Consider the following 21,543-nt stretch of genomic DNA (forward strand, 5'->3'; position numbering starts at 1 on the left):
TGCAAGTCTCTATTGTGTACCGAGAAACAGACACATGCAACACGTGCTCATGCCCAACAAAAAAAACCAGGGCAAATATTTCAAAAGGGCACATTAAACCAATTTATGTCCAGCAGTGTCATCGTTACCTGCTCAGGCTTCAGGCCGGGGGGAACCCACGCATATTCTTCCAAAGCACAGCCCGAGTCGTCATCAGAAGTTGAGTTCCTCTGGAAGTCAAACATGAGCTTCGTGACGGTCTTCTCCATCTCCAGAGGCATAACTGTTACAATATGCTCTTCCTGGGAGCACTTACAGTGAAGGCAAATCTTCCTGCAAGGTGAGGAAAAAGAGGAGATGCCCTGGTGAGTTGCAGTCTAAATCCAGAAAGCAAAGTGGTTCCTGCCAGTCGTTGTCCTGCAGGTACTAAACTCAGCCCCTTTTTATGCTCAGACATTTTCAAACACAGGATTCATCGCTCTCACAATGAGGAAATAAAAGTCCATATTTGCTGTAACAGGACTTGGCAATCAAGCTGAGTCAGGCTGCCCAGTGTTTGGGGATATGTAATTTCTTGTCCCTTTACTGCACCGTGAGGAGTATTTCCAGGGGCCAGCACAGGCCCGGGCCATGCGCCCGCTTGGTCCTGATCAGTGCCAGCTGGTAACTGCTCTGCAATTTAGGACAGCTGAGCACTTGGCTAATACAGAAAATGGTGGGTTGACTGGGAAGCTGTGAACGACGCTTCCCTTTAGTATGCTGATAGCATAAATTTGCTTATTAAAGTGGCATAAAAATTGATTATAGTCTGAACATATAAAGCTAAATTAAATTAAGTGAGACTACAAAAAACCACAGTCACACTACAACAGCATCTTAACCGCCTGGCTCAATGGCACGTGCCACGGCTCAGCAGCACGCCGGCTCCCACGCTGCCCGAGAGACGGACAGAGGGGAGGTAAAAGCACAAGAAGGATCAAAAGAACAACCTATAGGTTGCAATTAAATAGCCATTAGCTCAATTCACTACAAATATAACTTCTTAGTATTTCTTCTAAGGCTCAATTCCCACAGCTGCTGGTCCACAGGAGATGTTCCTTATGGGTTTGGACCTGAGCATTTATCTGCACCGGCTGCTAGGACCTCGCACCCCTTTGCCAGGAGTAAGGGTAAAGGATTAACCTGGTTCAAAACACCTTCCAGCCCCATAAAAAAAGAGGTTCAAGGAACGCTGACAAATTGGGTTTTACTTCTGCAGACACCATGCTTTTCCACACTATGGGTCAACCGTGTCTGTTTTAAAGTAACCACACAGGATTCTGAATTAATCTGTGCTAATGACAGGCCACTGTCTTCTGAGGAATGAGATATGGTAGCAGAAGGGATATATCTCAGAAACAATACGATACCAAACAAAAAGCAAGGAAAAAGTCACTATGGCATGTCTCTTTGCTATAAGGTAATGCAAAGAAATTCAGAGGGCAGCAACAGTTAAACACCAGGGGCTGTAATATTCAAACACCTTTCCTTCTTTTCCACCACTGCGTACATGCCAGCTAAGCATACCAGCACTCAGATCCAGATTCGACTCTAAATTTCCACTTAGCCATTACAGCACAAAAAATGCACTCTAGCAAAAGTCAAGAGGCTCCGTTAAGTCAAGCCAGGGAGATCTGCCAGATTTTCCCATTTCCTGCCTTTCATCAGATCTAAACCACACAGCGACCTCCTCCCACACCCCCGGCGTCTGGTTTGCGTCCACTCAGAGTCTCGGCATCGCCTCCGGCTGTTACCTTAAAAAATAATCAAGGCACCATTTCATGTGAATACTTTAATCAATCAGCTACTGTGGAAGAGTGCTCTGCCTCAGTAGACTATGGTTTCTTTGCCCTTTCCATCTCACTTCATGACATGATTAGAAGCCGCTCAATATGCACCAAGATGTTAAGAACAATTAATAGCTCCAGAGCCCCAGAGTTTAGGACTTATTTGACAAATTTTAATTTTCAGGATATCCATCACAAGCTTCAAAGGGAGATAAACACAGGAGTCCACCTTTGGACAGCAGGAACAACAGGAGCAAGAGTGCTGTTCATGTTTCTGGACACCTCCCTGCTCTGCTGGGAGATGAAGGATGGCAGGAGAGCATCAGAAGCCTTGGCTTTTCACAAATGAGATAAACCAAGCCATCCTAAAGACTTGAAATAACGATGATGAAGAGCTAACAGGTGAGATGTGTGATCAGTTAGATCCCAGAGGTCACTCCATCTGACTATCATCCTGCAGCTCACACCACATAAAGCCAGGAGTGTGAGGATCAGGTTGGGAAGTTGATTTACCCCCATCCTTACTCCTGCCCTATCCCAAGCAAGGAGCTACTGCCCATGGGTGGCTTCTCCTGGTCAGAAAAACAAAGGCTAAAAAGGACACAGACAGCCTGTCTGCTCATCATTGACATTCCCAAGCCAGGACAATAAACTCTGTAAAAACTTTGCACCATTAAAAACTGAGCATCTCCAGACTCATCTGCCACCTCCCTGGGCAAACTGTACAAACTTCAAGATCTTGCCCCTGAGATATTCAGTTCTCTTCCTTTCCCCTCATTAAAAGCAGAAGATTAACAGCTTTAATTACTATTATTTTCTTTACATTAGGATATGTTGTTTCATGGGAACAATACTCAGTGTCCTAGGAGTGCCTTCCCACTCCTATGATATGGTTTCCATGACTTCTTCACACAGGTCTCACTTACCCAACTTTATTTTATCATCTTCCAGCTCACTATAATTAAAAATAATTCCCTGTAGTAAAAACTTAATATAAAAATGCACATTTCAAATGTGAGATGAAATTGAGGAAGCAGTATCCCCACCACCACACTAACAGCAGAGCAGCGGGAAGTGAGACAATGCCTGTGCACAACGACTGCGGAGATGATGTGCCACGGGAGCCGGTGCCATGGCGGGTTGCTGGTGGGTGCTGGAGAGGAGCAGAGCCATGGCCAGCAGCACACAGCTGCTCCTGCCAGCAGCAGCTCCTTAGTCATTAGTGCAGGAAGAGCAGGAGCCCGGAGCTGCTGAGTGCTGGCGGGCAGCTGCTGCATACCTTACCTTATAAAGGGTGCTGCGGTGCACAGCCGGCAAAGGGAAACTCCTTAGATCAGCTCTGGCCAGACACAGGCCTCACCTAAACATCACCAAAGCTTCAACAGCAACGACTTCTGCTGCTTCTGCAGCTAAGGAGCCCCACAGGACTTGTGTGAGGAGACTGCAGGCAGGGTTGGGTTCTTTTTAAGCAAGAAGAAACTGACACAAATTACTCTCTGGAAATCCCATCTTCATTCCAGAGCCTTTCCCTCTTGCTTTCATCTCAGAGAAGTGTCTACAAGCTCATCCCAGGAAAGTACCTGCCCTGGTGATTAAGAGAAATCTCCAGCATTGGGGAAGGTACAGGACGGGAGACTATTTTGGCACTGTTGCTGGGGATGCTCTGGAGCATCACTTGACACCGGGAGCTGATGGCTGGTGAGGAGAAACCCAGTGATGATGTGTTTCCCAGTGTAGAGAGGAGAGCTGACAGCATGACCAGCTTCAGGCACAGAGGGTAAAAAAGGGAGCTGTTAAGCAGCTGTGGCTTGTGGACAGCGAGGAAAGAAGAGAGGGATCCGGGCAGCAGCGGTGCTGCAGCGGGAAGCATGGGCTGGGGAGCACCCGGCTGCGCTGCTCAGTATGGGGCTGTGCACAGAGCTGCCCTGCTGCAGGGCCAGGATGGAGGGAAGCAAATGGGGAGATAAAAAGAACATTTCCTGGTGTCAGATTTAGCTGGAAAGGTGCCTGCCTCGAATTAACTTCACATGGTACAAAGCAGCAATGGCTCAAAAACAGACTGAAAAATTTGTTCTACTTGAGGCCAGCACTTCATGTGATGAAGTTACAAGATGGATGTATTTCATTTTGCAGTGGCTGCTGTTACGTGGTGCTCTTGGCACTGTGGCTGGTCCTCTCCTCAAAAGAGGCTCTAACCCCCGTCCCCAATTAAATCCCCACCCATCCACTAGTGCAAACTGGATCCACCACCCCTGCCAGCCCTGAGTCCTCTTCTCTCTGTGGATGAAAACAAGCATACCAGAGGAATCTGAAGCAAACAGGGCTCAACCCACCAAGCAGAGAACCTGGCTCCTTAGTCCCTTGTTTGGGATGCAGAAGCACACTTCCAGCCCAGGTCCACATACATATAGCTTGACACAAACCCAACTGACCTGTGAGGTCTCTGGGACAAGGCAGCCTCTTGTATGCTGCAGTTAGCAAAGCACAGCCTCTGCCATCGCCGGGGCCTCCCGGAGCCCTTTTATCACAGCAACAGCACCAACAATAAGTTCAACGATGCTGAAAACACTAGTGCTGTGCAAGAGGCTTTGGAGAGAGCCACGAGTGTACCCCCAGCTTTCTGAAGAGAGCCAAGGTCTCCCTGCTGTGAAAAAGCAGCAACAACTCCAAACTGGGAAAAAGCACAGGCAGAGCTAAAAAGCCAGGGAAGGGAGATTGGGGGCAGCCTGAGGCCAAGGCAAAATGCGTTCTTGCAAATGGTCCATAGCTCCAGCAAAGACGCTGGCCAAGCTGGCTTGCACAGGTTGGGCCCTGAGGCAGTGCAGGCAGGACCAGACCCTCCTGGGGTTGTGAGAGTAGCAGATCCCTGCCTGCAGGAAAAGCTCCTGGATGTAGGAACCTCCTCTTCCAGCCATGGCTGCTGGCTCAGCTGGAGTGGGCACACAGGACCTAGAGCAGCAAATACAAAGCCTGTCCAGGCCAGGCACTGCAGAGATTTTGAGAAAAGGCAGCACAAGAACCCAACCCCTCGTGGCAACAGCAAGAAGGAAGGCAGAGTTTAAAATCATGTCAGAAACGTTAAAAATCCTCTTGGACACAGAAGGAACTCGGCAAACAGCCCTTATCAACTCCCGGCACTGCTTATCTCTGCTTCTCACTTGTTTCTTCTGGGATGGAAATAAATGGGCTGTATCAGGAAGCAGCTCTGTCTCCAGACAATGTGAGGAGCAGGAATGCCATGGCCCGCACCGGCCATGCGATGCCTCTGCTGCGCTCGGGAATAAAGGATTTGCATGCATTTGTGCACACATTAACATGCAAGATTTGGAATCCCTCAAAAAGCAATTGTCTGCCCAGCTCAGATGGGGTGTGTAAACACAAAGGGGCAATTCCCTTCCCGCTTAGCTTAAGACGTGTGTATACAGCAGCCTGGTTTTATTTTCCAGCCTCGTGTCATCATTGTGATTGCAAAGAGGCTTTTGGGTTAGTCATCAGCCAGTAAATCATAAGACTTCTGAGAAACAGGAGAAGCTGAGGATTTGGGGCAGCTCGTGTGACCCCTGAGTCTCTTAACAAGGGTGTCTTAATATCCCTGCCTGTTATCTCCTCCCCTCATTTGAGAGCTAATGAGGCATCTTCCCAGCCTGGGCAAGCTCCAGCTATGCAGACCCATTTCTCAAGACCTCACAGGCTGGGCAAACATTTATCTAAACTTAAAAATTAACATAGTCCTTCACTGCCTGAGGGAGAGCCCAGCAGCTCTTCTCCAGTACAAGCACAGATCTATTTCACTGGCAGAATCCAGCCCTACCTTCCCCATCAGCTCCCTGAACATCAGCTTCATCAGAGCTTTTGTGTTCAAAATAGACAGTTGGAGTTAGAGCTCTGCTTGGGTATTTTGAACTAAATACTCCCAGTCTCATAATGACCCTGAGTCCCATAGACCTCTGTGACAAAGCAGCATCTCTCTGGACAAAATATTCCAGTGACTTCACAGCTCTTCAGTCACTCCAGCTGGAAAAAAAAACTATCAATGGGAACAAACTGCAAAGACTTGGTGCTACCTGGCTTGAAAAGGAAGCTTAGTGAAAGCTTTTATCTGTCCAACTGGGGTGCAGGAGGCTAAAGGAGGTGAGTTGTATATCAGCGTATTTACAACAGGAGCAATTCAAATCTGAGGACAAAGTATCCTTGGTGGCCTGCAAGGACAGCCAGAGGAGGGCAACACTCACTTGACCCAAGATGTTGTAGGAACAGTTGGCTCAAAAGATCAACATCAGCTGGTAGCAACAAAGCTGGTAGAACAGTAATGTCAGGATCAAGGAATAGAGAAATAATCCATCAGTCAAACTATTTCCATAGATGCAACTGCCCCAGATGTCTGTGGCCATAGGGCAGCACATGGAGCTGCACATCTCTGGAAAGATCTGCAGTAGGTAGGAGAACACTGAGAGGATGGAAGAGTTGCAACTCAAAAGAAAAATCTTTTCTACCCACTTGATTTCTTGAGGCAAGTCTGACTTTCAGTGTTGTTTTATTTTTAATCCCCTCTGACCTCCGCAGTGCCAACAGCAGCAACTGCAAAGGTACCCAGGGTGGTGTCAAAGCTTTTATTGCAAACCCCATTTCCACTCCTGGAAAAATTCTCCTCTCTGGCTGAAGTTGTCCATGCTCAGTCTCAGGCTGCAGGCTAATTTTATTTTTAAGACTCTGTAAAAACCTTTTACTATTGCAAAATTTTTCTTGCTTAATTAAGAAGAGGAGGAAAAAAACCTTCAAGCCAACTCTCCAGGTGGTTGCAGCTTAATATGAGCAAAAGCAGCCTGAGGATTTTCCAGTTGTTCTGCCTTTGTGGTGAAACAGGACCGTGGGTCCCCCCTGGCCTATCCCCAAGTGGCTGATTCCTTGCAGCACGGCCCAGGGCAGTCTCCTGGCTGCTTCCAAATTTGCTGTCTGTGGTCTCAGGCACCACGTGGCATTCAACCACCGTCAGCACACACGGCTGTGCTCCTCCCAGATGAAGAAATTAGAACAAAACACGACACTGGACAAAAACCTCAAATCCCCTGTCTGGGCTGTCTTGGTGTCCTCTTAGGCAAACACGGAAGCAGGACCACAGCCCAAAACCATGGACAGACCTCTCAGCAGCACTCCGGGATGAATTCAAACAAGACCGACCTTTCCAACCCATGGCTAAGTCCCACAGGAGGTCGTGGGGTGCATCACAGGACATTTTGGGGAGCTTGGGTACACCCCAGCCCTCTGCAGTGAGCACAGGTCCCCGTTCAGGCTCCAGTTTCTCCTCATCATCTGAGTACAAGACCCAGGATGTTTAAACACCCTCCTGACCTGAACTAGTCTGCCAAGCTGCTCCCGTGAGCTGCAACCCCTGACACAAACCATGGAAATTCTGATGCATAAAGATGAGATGTTTAAATTAAGGGATGTTAATAACTTGGTAGATCTCAGAAGAATTCTCCAGAGCTCTCAAGATATTTTGCAGAAGACACAATTAATTTTTGGTAACAGAGGTTAGACAGAGGTGGGCAAAATGCTACACTCGTGTGAGCTGCAGATCAAGAAAGGGGGAGGGAGAGAAGAGGAAAATTAAGGTGCTGTGAGTCTCTGCCTGTTGCCCAGCTGTGATACCAGGAGAAAAAATGTCCAACAGACTGCATTGCCACATCTGAGATGATGCAGGCAGCCTGCCAGCTCACAGGCTTACCACTCATCTCAATATATTTATGTTAGTTGGGGTTTTTTTTACCCCCTTAAAGGTCCAGCTCTCAGCACACAGAAACAATAACAACCACATATTACTTCCTGGTCATGAAGAAGAAAAGCAAACCACTAGTTTCCAAGTTTAAGCGAATAACAGGCTCAATAACAGCAGTAACAATCCTGAAGCTGGTGGACAAACAATGCTGAGGCCAACCTCAGGATTTTGGAAGGCTGAGGGAGCCACAAGATGGGCAGATCCAGGAGCTGTGGAGACCCGAGAGATTTGGCTTGACAGGACAATCCCAGTCCCATGGCTCTGAGAGCCCAGAGGGGTCCCTGACCGGCACAGATGGAGCAGGCGAGGGAACAGGCAGAGCTGGACTCTCCTCAAACCCTCAACCCATCGCTGGGCTGGGCACAGCCTTGCTCCCCACATGACAACCAAGAAGTGTCTGTGCTGCAAAGCCCCTGTCATACCCCATAGTAATCCTGGCAGTTTTTTTATTATACTCTTTGGTGGCTTTTCAGCCTAACAAGATGTGGAACTGTATCACAGGGGGATTCTTTCTGCTGCCTAACTGAAGGAAGAAAACTGCCTCTAAGACTGGGGGTTCCAGCAAGAGTTAAGCTCTACCTATGCATCCAAAACAATCTCTCCTCAACCGTGTTCAGCATGTGGGTTTGTCCTCACTGTTTTCTCAAGTTTGCATAACCCTGCTCTCTTCGCAGGCATCATTTCCCTTCCTGCCCCTCCTTTTCCCTCACCCTGTTCCAGGCTTGCAGTCCATCTCTCCAGTACAGGTCTCAGACTGACAGGCTAAGCTAAACAGGTTCCCAGCAATCTGCCCTGGGGCTGTAAATGCTATTTTAAGGGACTTCACCAGTTTGCATCTGCAGCATGACAAGCAAGTGGAAGCAGTAAACATGCTACAATTTGAGCATCTCCCAGGCCACATGTCCCAAAGGAAAAAGCCTGCCTGATAGGCAAAATGCTCAAAATCAGGATGAGCTAGGCTGAAAACTGGAATTATTTCAAAAGTTAAGGCTCAGACGGCATCCCCTGAGACAGACAACACCGACTCACTTGTGAAAGCAATCACTGATCTGTGTATATGCCAGCTAAGCCTGAGCAAGTCCGCCAGCAGCAAGTGTGCAAGGCCAGGTCATTTTGTTAAACTCAATCTGGCTGGTAGAAAACATGCGATGGGAGAAGATTAAAGTACGAAGCAAAACATAATCTTGTTAGCTGCAGATAGTTTCACTTTACAAATCTTTATCACAGGCTCAAGCTGGCACACTTATAAATACAAGGCAGGGATGTGAGACATGTAAATGCTCCTGCAGTAGGTGAAATAATAGTAAGTCGAGGTAAGTTACAAGATAAGAGAGCTAAAACTGAAAGGATGACACTGCATCTGGTGCAAATAATTATTTTGGCATTATTCTGTCCAGCACTAATCCTCAACAGCTCGAAAAGATTCAATCAGTGTTTAGCACTGCCAAAGAATCATGACTACAAAACAAAGAGTAACTGGATTAAAATCCTTCTACGGTCACAGGTCGCGTCTGTGTCACATCTGCTTAAAATGTTCCTTCAAGGGAGAAGGAAAATAGGAAATTTGACTTATAAGAGATTGCACTGAAAACCATAACCCCCAGGTTGCAGTTCTAGATTGGTTTAGACAGGCATTCTGGCATGAAAAGGGAGGATGTAGAAAGATGATTACTTTAAAACTCTCTATCCTCAGGAAGGCAAAAGCACCACAATAAACATCTGAACGGTAACATCCTCACACTGTGAGTACACACAGTCTCCTCGGAAAATGCTCAGAAAACCAGGATTCCAGAAGCTGCAGTTCCCAGAGCAATGATATTAACACTGAGAGATGAGGATTTTTCAGTACTTATTCTTATTTAGAGCCAGTTGAGCCTTCCTGGTTATTTTTAAAAGGAAAAACTCGTTACAGTGGCATCAGTGTTTCTCCCTGACTTCCCGCAGCTGCAGAAATGCAGTTTAACAATTAACCTTTTACATCCATAAACAACGAAAACAGCAAAGGCTGGGAAACAAGCGCAGCCCCCTGCACATCCCCACCAACAGCACACCGAGCAAAGTTAGCTACGTGCATCCACAGAATGCTGCTGATTCCTCCTCCTCCTCCCTTCTACTTTCTACCCCTCTTTAAAAACCCCCGACAACTTTGAAGTCGCTGTCAAAAGGTGGTTTCTTACCTGATCCTGGCGACAGCGCAGGAGGAAAAAAGGCAGTGGGTTGCTCAGTCACCCTAGTTGTGCCAGTTGCCGTTTGGCCAGTGAGCTGCTGCCAGGGCCAGCCCAGGCACCGCAGTGCCACAAAGCATCCCGTGTCCCCTGGCACACTCAGCCAGATGTGCTTTATGGGAGAGCCTTTCAGAGGGGACACGCACCCACCGTGGTGCGTGTACGACGGAAACCTGCCGTGGAAAAACGTGCCATTCCTGCCCCGCGGCTCAAGCGTTCGCTTCAAATCGCCTGGCTCTGAAATCCAGCTCCGGATCCAGCTCCAAATGAATCCAGCAGCTCTCCCCTCCAGCCTGCCTTTTGCTAAATGACCCTTCGAGGTGGCAAGAGGATGTCCAATTTGCTCGCCGAGCGCAAGGCATTAATGAGGAGAGATGCAGCCCGTGGAGAATAATTGCCGGCGCGGGAGCGACGCGGGGCTCTGCTGTTGCATTGCTCTCCTCTCCTGCATGCTAATGAGCAATGATGTCAGCAAGCCAAAGTCACCGCATCCGGACCTCGCACCACGGCCCGGCCACCCTCCCGTTTGTTTACATGGAAATCAGCCTGCTCTTAGAAATCAATAAATCCTGAAGGCTGCTCAGGGAAAGGGAGAAGGGAGGGGGGAAAAAAAAAAGAGGAATCCTTCACACTGGCTCGCATGTGCATGTTTCAAAGAGTTGGCTCCACACCAGCAGCCCAAATTGAATGGTGTGAAGACACTAATTATCCTTCCCCGACTATCATCTTATTTGATGCTGACCGAAGCTCAACTTGCTGTCAGACTTAAGGCACCGCTTCTTAGGTACGCAGGCGATTAAAGCAATGATCCGCTGGCTCTGAGCAACAGATCATTTTTCTCCTGGCTTTCGATGTCCTTTTAATTATTTTCTGCAGTCATTTGCTATGATTCCCCACTGGTTTTTAGACACAGCCTGTTTGTGCACCAGCAGGGCTAAATATTCTGGGAAATACAAGTTATTAGCGTGGCATTTGGGTTGCCGCATATTTTAATACATTTTCTTTCATGCGGCCCCGAGAGATGCATAATTCACACCTTTAACGTGTGCCTCAGGTGAACACTGCAAGCCCCAGCAACACACCACCCCAACAGGGATGCTGAAGCTTCCTTCCCCAATGTTCTCCTCCACTCGGAAAAGTAAAAGCAGAGAAGGAACCATGCTGTCACATTTCTTCTCCCGCTCTTAAAGCTTGTTGCTTGGGAATTAAGACAGTCACAAATTAATCTCTGCTTCAAGACAACTGGAGGAGAGAGTGTTTTGCCTTTGCAAAACAAGTGAGTGAAACTCAAAACTCTAGTTTCTGTGGGCTCAGGAAAATACAGAAAGCAAATAAAACTTGCCCAACACATAATGCTTTTGTAGCAAGCTCCTGACTTTTGGGGCCTGGCTCCGGATTTCAGAGCCCTTGATTTTGGCAATATTAGCTATGTTTACAGAACACAGAAGGATGCAGAAACTACAGCTGTGAGTCTTTCTCGCAGTCTCAAATGTCTTAAATTATTATTATTAAGGCTCATAAATTAGGTTTCATTATATGGAATTACAATCAAAATCTCAAGGGCATGATCTTCAGCTGGGTCAAACCCAGCCCAGCTTCCCCTCACATCCGCCCCAACTTAGTCTGGCCAAGGAGGATGAACCAAGAATGTGCAGAGACCTCATGTGGCTCAGACAACTGCAGACAAAAGAAAACATTGACGGCTGCTGATGAAATGTTTTAAAATGAGATCTGCAGCTGCAAGACCAAGAGTTAAGCACTGACCCTGTTACTGCATGCAGCCACGTCAGACCTTCCATTCATGGAGGAAGGAGCAGCATCACCTTCACTTCTGCTGAGGATGGCCACAGAACCAAAGAGGAGATCCTCCAACTCTTCCAACTACACAGAGCAAAAGAACTTGTAGGAAAAAACTCTCCTGACCCCTTCAGCTTCCTAAACTGGCATGTTTTGTCCCTTCCAGCTTGCCTCGGTGTTGTGGGCAGGCTGTCAACTTGCCTCTCTATGCTTCGCGTGCCACGGCTCCAAGATGATGTATTTTTCCTCTTAAACTCAAAACATGTTAATTACAATCCAAAGGAAATGAGACAAAACTGAATTGGGCAAAAGCAAATAAAGCAGCTTGCTTATAAAATTATAATGCTGAGCAGAAATGCTGTAGAGCAGAAATTACCCATGTTTAATGTAACAATCTTCTCTGGAAATGTATTGCTAAAAGCACGCAGCAGTGACTTGGGGCTACAACCAACACAAAGAATATGTACTGCTCCACACAGCGGGTCCTGTGGGCATTAATCTTCACCAAACACGTGAGTAAAAAGCCTGACTTTATCTGCATTAACTTTCAAGGAGGAAAGGCTCCTTAGCTATAAACACTTGAGAGCAAAGTGCCTATTAGTGCTCCAAGTGCCACTTGAGCAGGACGGCCAGTGGGCTCTGCACCTGGGGGAAAGGTTGGCAGGGCACCAGCCCGAGTGTCCAAACCCACCTCTTGTCTGACATACTCTGTGTAACTCCATCTATGGCTGCTTCATTTGCCCTGCGCCAGCCCAACACGATCCCACCTCAGGCTGGACGCCACTGTCACCTCCACACAACCAAACATCCGACAGCAAAGGCGAGTTCTGCTTCGCTGTCTTGGCCAACTGGATCCTCCCCAAAAAAGGGATCACATCAGAAATTGCAAACTTTGAAGTGTAAGTTGATCCACAAGGATAAAATGGGAGTCAGAATTGTGAGCTGATGAAAAAGAACAGCAAGATCAACACCTCTAACACCTCAGCTGCACGGCTAGCTAAGAGCAGAAGAGCTCTGTGTCTCCAAACAGCATGTATAATCACCGTCGCTCCAGGCAGGCTTCTTGTTCCAACACTTGCAAACCTAAATATCCACAAAATCCAATCAACAGGCTCTTCTGAGACAAGAAATCAGATTAGAAGCTGCCACATTTGGACACGCAACTGTCTTAGGAAAGTGGAAATGAGCCTTCCTGCTTTGAAAGCTGCCAGTTCATAGGCAATTGCTCCATATTACCGTTACCTACTGCAAGGCTTGTGAAAAGGTCATGTATTGGAATAACTCCAGAAGGCACACAACAAGATTTCTTAACGGATTCTGCACATTACACAGGTGAAATGGGTGTTTCATTAAGCAGTAAGGAGAATACTGAGCTGGTGGAGCAAGTTATCAAAGGTCACGTGAAGGACTTGCACCGTTACAAGGATAGATGCTGACAACTGCCAGCAACGAAGCAAACGACCAGAAATAAAACCTCAGCTACTAAAATCAAGATCAAAAGCAGAAAGCCCCTGCTTAGACATGAAATGGACAACTCTGCCTGTAAATATAGCCACATCTTTCTGCCCTTTGCATGTAGTTTCAAAGACAGCCAAACGCAAGCAACTTTAATCTTTCTGACATTTGCACAAACTCATCCCTATGGCTAATTTAACAAATCGTTGTAAAAGCCCATGTTTCATAAATGCTGTATTTTATCACCTTGGTGTATTGATCAGCTGTCAATCAACAGAGTTCCATGTGACTCTGTTGACTCTCCTGATGACAATGAGCTACATGGCACAGCCACACACGGTGACAGCAGACTGGTGTCCTCAAGGTCACCGGGCTACTGACCTGATGAATGTCAGATCAAGTTGCCTTTCTGAATTATTCAGTGAGTATCCTCTGCTGCACTGTGCCAGGGCCACGAACAGCACTGCTACCTTGGGATGTCACAGAGGCTTCATCCTTCTCTGCCCTGAAATGCTGCTCATGGGGATGATGGCTGTCCCTTATGCCACGCACACCACCAGCTTGTGGTTTGATGGGATGGCAGCTCCCCCCTGTCATCAAGCCCATCCTGGCTCACAGCAACAGGCACAATAACAGATTACTTTCCCATTGCTCTTTCTACCCACAGAAATGCAGAACTGGATACTCACAGTGGTTTTCTTCCCCTCCGTTCCCACGCTCACCCCTGTAATTTGCAGAGCAATCTCAGCTCACTGAGGCAGCGCTCCAGCCCCAGTGCCACGACAGGCTGTGCTCAGTGTGGGGGGACAGCAGGGCATGAGTGGGGCAGGGACACTGGTGGGACCCTGCTCCCACGGCCACAGGGCAGCTGAGCAGCAGAGGAAGAGGTGGAGAGGGCACAGCTTTGCAAACTTGAGGTGCTGAGGGACATGGTTTAGTGGTAGGCTTGGCAGTGTGAGGTAAGGGGTTGGACTTGATGATCTTAAAGGTCTTTTCCAACCAAAATGATTCTATGATTCTGTGAAACACCAGAGGGGAAAAGCAAGATGACTGCAAAAGCTGTTAGCAGAGAGCAGAGAAGAAAGAAGACCTTACATGAGAAGGTCCAGCCCCAGTCCTCAAGGCCAAATGCCTGGATCTTCAGGAGATATATAGGCACATGCCCAAGGTTTGGGGAAAGCTCCTTGGAGAACGTGAGTCACTAAATATATGTCATGACTTTAAATGAGATTGAACTCTCCTCATTTTTCTTTATTCTTTTTAAGTAGGGCAGCAGACCTTCCCCGTACCTCTCAATGCCAGAAGCAGGGACGTCTTATCTCAAAGAAAAATGGGAAGGAGGGAGGAGCAGAGTGACCATCATCAGAGGCAGATCATTAATCCTGAAAACTTGGCCTCTTCCCTTCTCCTAAGGGCTTGCCATCAGCTGCTGCCCGAGATGGCACGAGCCAGACCCGCTCCTCCTGCTGCCACGGCTGCTGCATCCCACTAATTCTCAGCAGAGCCTTGGGTAAGGACCCATGCTGTCGGTCTGCAAGGAGAAATCCAGTTTTTAAACACCACCAAGCCCAGCAGCAGCTGACACAGATGGAGCAACGCTGCAGAAGATTTGAGAGGCAATTGCCTGTATTTCCTACCACTTCACTCAGCGAGACAGGCCTGGCCCTTGCTGACATCCTCCAGCACACAGGCAGTGAGCATGTCCTTTGCTGCCCATGTCCTCTGGCAGCACTGAACCCCTCACACACGAGTCACTGCCCTGTACTCCATCCTCTCCATGACAAAGCACCCCAAAAGGACCCTCATCCACTGACTGCCCACTCTCTCTCTGTTAGTTTTTTAATCACCTTGATGCAAGAAGCTTTAGAGAGCTTAACAAGTTCTTCATAGCCTCCAGCTTTCACTACTCTGTTTTTTACTTTTGCATGTCAAAATCAAATTTGTAAGTCAACCTGAACAACAATCTGGGTGCTCACATGGTTTTCCTCCCTGTGCTAGCCTGATAGTATTCTCATCTGAAGACTTTTTAATGGTGTCCTTTAATGATATCTACAAAAGCCTCATTAAAGCACTGTATCGTAATTTAAACTAAATAAACTCAACACAGTTATTTTTTTAATGACATATTTTTCTTGGGGCCTTTCCATGCACAATAAAGTGTTCACTGAAAATATGCTACAAAAGAAACACATAAATCTTCAGCTTATCTGGTGGTATGTTTTCCAGAGATCTAAATCTTTGATCAGCAACAAATTAATTTTCCATTTACACAAAACAGAAGATGTATTTCCAGGATAACCAACTAACCCTGCAAGTCTGCATCAACATGTGCCTTGGCAGCAGCTCAGGACTCCCTGGCTGCGGCCCTTCTCCCTGCCTGACACTGTCAGGGTAGCTGTCACATTAGATGATTTTTTATTTCATCTTTTTGGCTTCAAACCTGTCTAACAGGGTGTTTCAGGTCAGTGCTTGTGCCCTGAGAATTTCTTGCCCTTCCTCACTGAGTGCTTCTCTCTGCACTAGCTGTGCACCTGCCATCCTTCACTGCATCCCCCAGGACCAGGGCACGGTACTCAATCGTCTCCATGCTCAGAGGTAAGTCTCAAGCAAGCCCAGAGTCCTGCCTGAGCAACACAAGCCTGATTTTTACCTCCCTATACCAGACCAGGCACATCATCTCTGGCTGCTAGCAGGATTTCAGTGCCTTCCTCACCCTGGCCGGGCCCCTTGAGAGCCCCAGCTCCAGGCCAGACCCTGCAGTCAGGTCCTAGGGCTGCACAAACCTCTGCCCTAACTCCTCAGAAACCATTGATGGCTTAAGATGGCCACGTTTCTGCTCCCACACAAGAGAGACATGGCTGTCTGCTCTTTGCCAGCAAAGACATATTTGCTGCTTGCATTTAACTGTGTGAAATGCACAGGGAGGTGATAAATTCAGCACATTTTTGGATCATGGACACGACCATGACCAGCAAATGGCTTTCATGATGCCTTTGAGTCTTAAACTGCACAGTGTTGGTGCAAATGTAGGGAGACTGGCCATGGTCAGGAGTGCACCTCACTCCTCACCTCCTGTACTGCTCGGTGCAAAAAGGTGCCAAAATAGGTTCTTATTCCATACTTGAGAGCACAAAGTAGACCAGGATGATACAAAACCAGCTAGTGCAAGCAGGCACGTGTTGTGTCAGACCACCTCAAACTGCACCCGTTGCAAGATTTCTACGATCCAGCCAACCTCCATTTAAAAGAAACAAAAACTCAACAGAACTATGAAAAGTAGCACCTGGATTTAAGCCTGGGTGGTTTCTTGGCCCCAGACCTCTTAAGACCACAGCCTCGTGCCCTGCCTGGAAGGCACAGAGAGGGTCAACATGTTTCTTAGGCTATGGCGAGGTTTGCAAGGAGCAGCAGGTTCAGCAGCTGCACTGGCTGAAGCTGGACAGAGCACCGCACACAAATGACAAGAGATATTTGCTACTCTTCCCTTTGTTTTAATTAGTAATAACAATTTGTTATCGTGGCTTGACATTTGTTCATACTTAGGAATAAATTGCTTCCTTGAATGATATGCTGAGATTACAACGGGCTTTCTGTGTTTGTGTTGGTTTTAGTAGCTCATAACAAGGCATGAAATTCATTACTCTTGCCGCAAGCACCCATGAGATGTGCCAACCAGGGTGTGATTTATACACAGCTCAGCTCATGGAAATTAACAGGTTTTAACGTTGGCTGCAAGAAGTCAAGGGTTTGAAATTGTATACAGCTGAATTACAAAAAGAAGAGAAACCCCGGACCCAAGCTACTCCCTTGTTTTATCTGCCTAAGAAGGCTCAACATTAAAGTCAGGGTAAAATTAATTCACTAAATATTAATTAAGTGTATAATTTGAACAGCTTTTTTAGTGATAAGCCTTCTGGCCTGCAAGTTACTTCAGTCTCATCATTTTTTTAACTGCTTGGAAGCTAAATAAAGAAAGATATCTAACAGCAAAACTTCTCTGCTACAACACAATTCAGCAAAATATTCCCACTGAAAGAAATCACTGGAAAACAGCCTATGCCTCACCATCCTTAATGGGAAAGGGCTGTCAGTCATATCCCAGTCCCACTCCTCTGTGCCGTGTCAGGCCTCGTACATCAAGCCCAATATACAAATCGCCAGCCCCATCAAGATCATTAGAGTCGCTCAGCCCGTCAGGAAAAGGTCAGCACGTCGCTGGGTGACGGCTGCCTGCTCGGAACGCAGCATCAATCACAGCCCTCATCAAAGGCGGCCACAGCAGCGAGAGCACGCAGCTGGAAACCTGCAACCCTTCCTCCTATAGCCTCTCACCCTCCAACCCCACTTCCCTGATTGTAAAACATGGCTATGCTTTTATCTTACCTCGATCTGTAGGGAAATGCAACTAAATTGTCTGCTGTAGGAACTTGAGGGATCAGGACCCGTGGGGAGGGATTAAGGCTGTATCAAGATAGGGTTGGCCAGAAGCGTGACCCCTGACTCCAGCTCTGCCTCCCCTTGCCATTGGGTCCCAGCCTGTCCCTGCTCTCCTGGATGGTGTCCCCAGAGCATCCCTCCTCACTGTATAAGTCCCAGTCCCACACAGTCAGTACTAGTTCCCAGCAGAGAGTCAAAGCCACCCTGCAGTGAGGTGCTGGTTGAGGCACAGCTCACAGATGTCTCCAGGCAGGGCACTTCAGGGGTGCCCCAGACTCAAGGAGACATTGCCATCACTGTGCCAGGCTGCTGCTGCCACCCTCCACCAGCCTGAGCCTCAGGCATGGGGCTGCCAGCGTATGAGCCCATGAAGGTGCTCATCCTGACCACAGCTCGAGCATTGGGAGGGACGGGGAAACCCAGTCGCTCATGATTCACAGGGGGACACATCAGCACTATCGAATGCCATTGCACCCTTCAGCCATTGCTCCTCAGACACGATGCAACCCACAGGCCATTTCTTCCTCTTTTTTCCCCCTACCACACTGTGTTGCACACAGCATTATCTTCAAAGGGTGAAGCAAACGTTTGCTAAACACGAGCAGACCAAATACATCAGCCTTTTAGAAGCAATTATTGCTGCTAGAGATTTAGCAAGTTCCATTGCTTTGTGGTTCAGAAAGCATTTTGCTGGCTGCTTTGGAGTGGGCTGTTCTTCAAAGCAAGCACTCTGTGACAATGAGTAGCACCTCCCTGAAGAAATACAAACCAGGTGGGCATCCAGAGGAGCCATGGGTTCTTTTTGCTGAGTACTTAACTGACACTGTCTCCTTGCAACAACAGATCCAGCAGTGGTACTGAAAGCCAGGTTGGCCAGGCTCCCGTGGCAGAGGGGTGAGGATGTTTCTGGAAAATGCTAGATGTTCTTTGGGTTAGAGCTGGGAAGCTTTCTTGCAGCTTGCCTGGACTGGAGAGGATTGCTCTGGTTACACTAGCACTAGGCAAAAAATAAAATACAGACGAAACAGAGCAATGAAGCAAGTGCTGGGCATCATCCTCTTGCCACCACCCCAAATAGGCTGAGATGCTTCAGACCAGGGTGGCTCACTTGGTTGAGATCCTTGGAAATGTGGTGTTGCAGAGTCAGGTCAATCCTTCACCTTTCCATGTCTTTATTTCAGGGCAAACAGCTCAACCCTAAAAACTCCTTCTGTGTGCAAACCATGATTACCTGCCTTTTACCAGAGTAGGGAAGCAGAGGGGGAATGATGTCAGGCTCCCTGCAGTACACTAAGCACTTCAAATATGAATCTCAAAGAGATGAGCAACCAAGGATGGCCAAACAGACAGATGGGGAAAGGAGAAGGGAAGCTCACGATACCAGCGAGATTATTATAATTAGTGTAATAAGCAGCAATCACAGCTCAACAGCTGCCTTCCCCTCCCTGAGCGTCTGCTACACACACACCACAAACCATAGCCAAGAAGGATTTTGACACTTGCTGTACTCTGAACAGTTCTGCTTTGAAAACAAGTTCTGACTTTGATCAAAGTTTTTATTCCATGTAAGGAGAGCACTTTCCTGCCTTCCCAGTCTCTCCATCTGAGCGAGCAGCATCTAGTGCTAACAACAGAAGGATCAAGAAATAGGGTTTAGTTTTGATGTCAACTAAGATTTTGCACTTTGGCGTTGAACAAAACACTGTCACCTGTAATTTGAGACAAGCCTGCCATACTCAACTTTCTAAAGCTGCTGGAGCCTCAGAGATGGACCATTCTACAGTGTATGGTTAGAGCCACACTAATTCTGAATGATTTCTGATGCTTGTGCTTGAGGAGGGATTACTCTGCCTTTCTTGGTCTAACAGAGGTGGTTAAGTGAAGCAGTGACATGCTCAGGATATCTGGAATCAGTTAAGGATTCAGGTCCCACTGTTTTTTAGTGAGTGTCAGACACTGAGAAAGTGTCTAATGTGAAGGTGTTTGGAGGTGTGAGCTCTAAACTCCTTATTCAAGAGACCATTAATATCCACTGGTATCTTACAGCAGAGGGGCAAGCAAAAGGCTCAAACATACCCAGTGAGTCTATTAGCTAATTAGTCAAGATTAGCATTTATTTTATCCAACAGGCACTCAGCTAAAGGAGGCAGTTCTCTTGTATCTGTGTATGTCCTTTTAACACTTCTTAAAAGTTAGGACAAAGCTCTCTCACTCTCTCAGTGACAGTGCTACCGATATAAGCTTTCTCTTCCCTAAGGGAGATGCCTACAGGCACAGTTTGAGCTGGGCACATTGCTGGGCACACAGCCACTTGCTGTGGTTAATGTCACAGGATGGGGCCAGCAACATGGACACAGCCTTGGGCTCTAGAGTCCAAATCCTATGCAACCAGTACAACCTTTGGCATGAGCCCAGGACCTGTCTCTGGCTCATATTGCCGATCTAGAGCAAGATATCCTAAAATCTGACACAATATCCTGTCTCATGTCAAAGGAATGCTTAATCCATCAGGCTGCTACTGCTTCAGACCTTCCCCTTATGTTGTGGGAAGTCTAATGTCCTTTGCTGTGATCCTGTATCTGAGTATGCAATGGGTGGTAAAGAAACATATTTCAACCATTGAAGTAACTTCATTTAAACATAAGAAACACTTCAGATCTATAGTAGCAAAGTAACTTGATACCTTCCATGCTGTTAATGAAGCAAGCATTAATACCATCTTATCATCAGTTCTAATTTTCCTGGCATCATGTCACACCCACAGATAACTCACTCCTTAACTCAGTACCTACAGTGCATGTTGGACAAGGCCTTCAGCTGCAGCTCATTTCCAGGGCCCTGAGAACAAAATCTGTGCTAAGTCCAGCCCTTTGCAGCAGCTCAGACTGGAGCAAGCTAAAAGGGAGACACATGAAGCCACTTAGGCTTATCTCTCTAACTGCCTGCCCACAAACCAGGGGTCGGGTGTCAGTCACTTGCACTCACATAAGACGTGGCAGTCAGAAAAATCAGACCTTAAATATCTATCAGGAGCATTTTCAGAACGCTAAGTGAAACGACTGAAATTCTGCTTACCGCTGCAACTCAAAGGCAATGCTAGTTATGAGGAATACCTCAGGGTAACAAAGAAGCCTTCATGCCTCTCCTCAGCTGAGGCTCTTTCCAGGTCTATGGCCGGGTAACACAGACTCCAATTCTCTTGACAGCTTTCCTGTACTGCCCAGTGCCAACATAGTGAAAATGTTAATGAATACCATTCCATAAATATTTAATGTACATTTTCCTGTGAGTCCTGCTGTAATTAAATAGCCACCTCATTACCCAGGCCCATCTTTCTTTCATTTCTGTCTTTGCAGAAAATACCAGGAGTTGAAACTATACCCATGCAATTGAGCTGCTGGAAACATCACTGCATAAACCAACACCAACGGGGCAAAATCCACATATAAACTTACAGGGAATGTAGAGAGAAATCTGACCCCGTCAGAGCAAATATCTTGTTCTCAAGCTACCTCCTCCCAGGATTTGTGGAGGAAGAAAAGCAGGGGGGACAAGCCAGCAATATAGATGCTTTTTGAGTGCAGTTATTTGTCTAGTTTCCTTGTCTTTTTCCTTTCACGGGCCCACTGCATGTACTGCCTGGATATGAACATCCCTGGGTACCACTCCAGCTCCGACACCAACCCCTGAACAGCTGCAGCAGGAGCTCTGCTGCTCTTCTCCATTGGAAACCTGGAGGATGTCCATGATTTGTCTGGGGTTATGTGAGCAATCCAGGACAGACATGGAATGGAATGTGGATCACCCAGAGGCATCATCATCACTGCGCTGGCATTGCTACATCTGTGACGCTCACCCGTGGTGTCCAAAGCACAGTTGATCACAGTATCCACCACACTTGCATTCACCATATCATGATAATCATTTAGGAACCATGACATAGAAATACTATTACATTGTTCTCTGAGCATTAGAACTATATTCAAGTCTGTCCCACCAACCCTCAGCTGAGAAGTTATTTTGCAAACCAAACTGAAAGCTGCAATTC

The 21,543-nt window shown here is 47.2% G+C and overlaps 1 protein-coding gene across 2 annotated transcripts in view; it reads right to left on the reverse strand.

Moving 5' to 3' along the window:
* The window catches only part of PRICKLE2 (prickle planar cell polarity protein 2), a 102,663-nt gene that overhangs the window by 31,886 nt on the left and 49,234 nt on the right, over positions 1-21,543 (reverse strand). The window contains exons 1-2 of one of the 2 annotated variants that reach the window (XM_062008176.1): positions 9,759-10,244; positions 129-312 (exon numbers count right to left, since the gene is read on the reverse strand). In XM_062008176.1, the coding sequence (XP_061864160.1) occupies positions 129-260 (132 nt within the window). In that variant the 5' untranslated portion in view covers positions 261-312; positions 9,759-10,244. Of the gene's footprint in view, positions 1-128; positions 313-9,758; positions 10,245-21,543 lie in introns of those variants that run through there. The other variant, XM_062008175.1, reaches the window with a different exon arrangement.

This window comes from Colius striatus, chromosome 15, assembly GCF_028858725.1.
Source record: "Colius striatus isolate bColStr4 chromosome 15, bColStr4.1.hap1, whole genome shotgun sequence".
NCBI classification, from domain to species: Eukaryota; Metazoa; Chordata; class Aves; order Coliiformes; family Coliidae; genus Colius; species Colius striatus.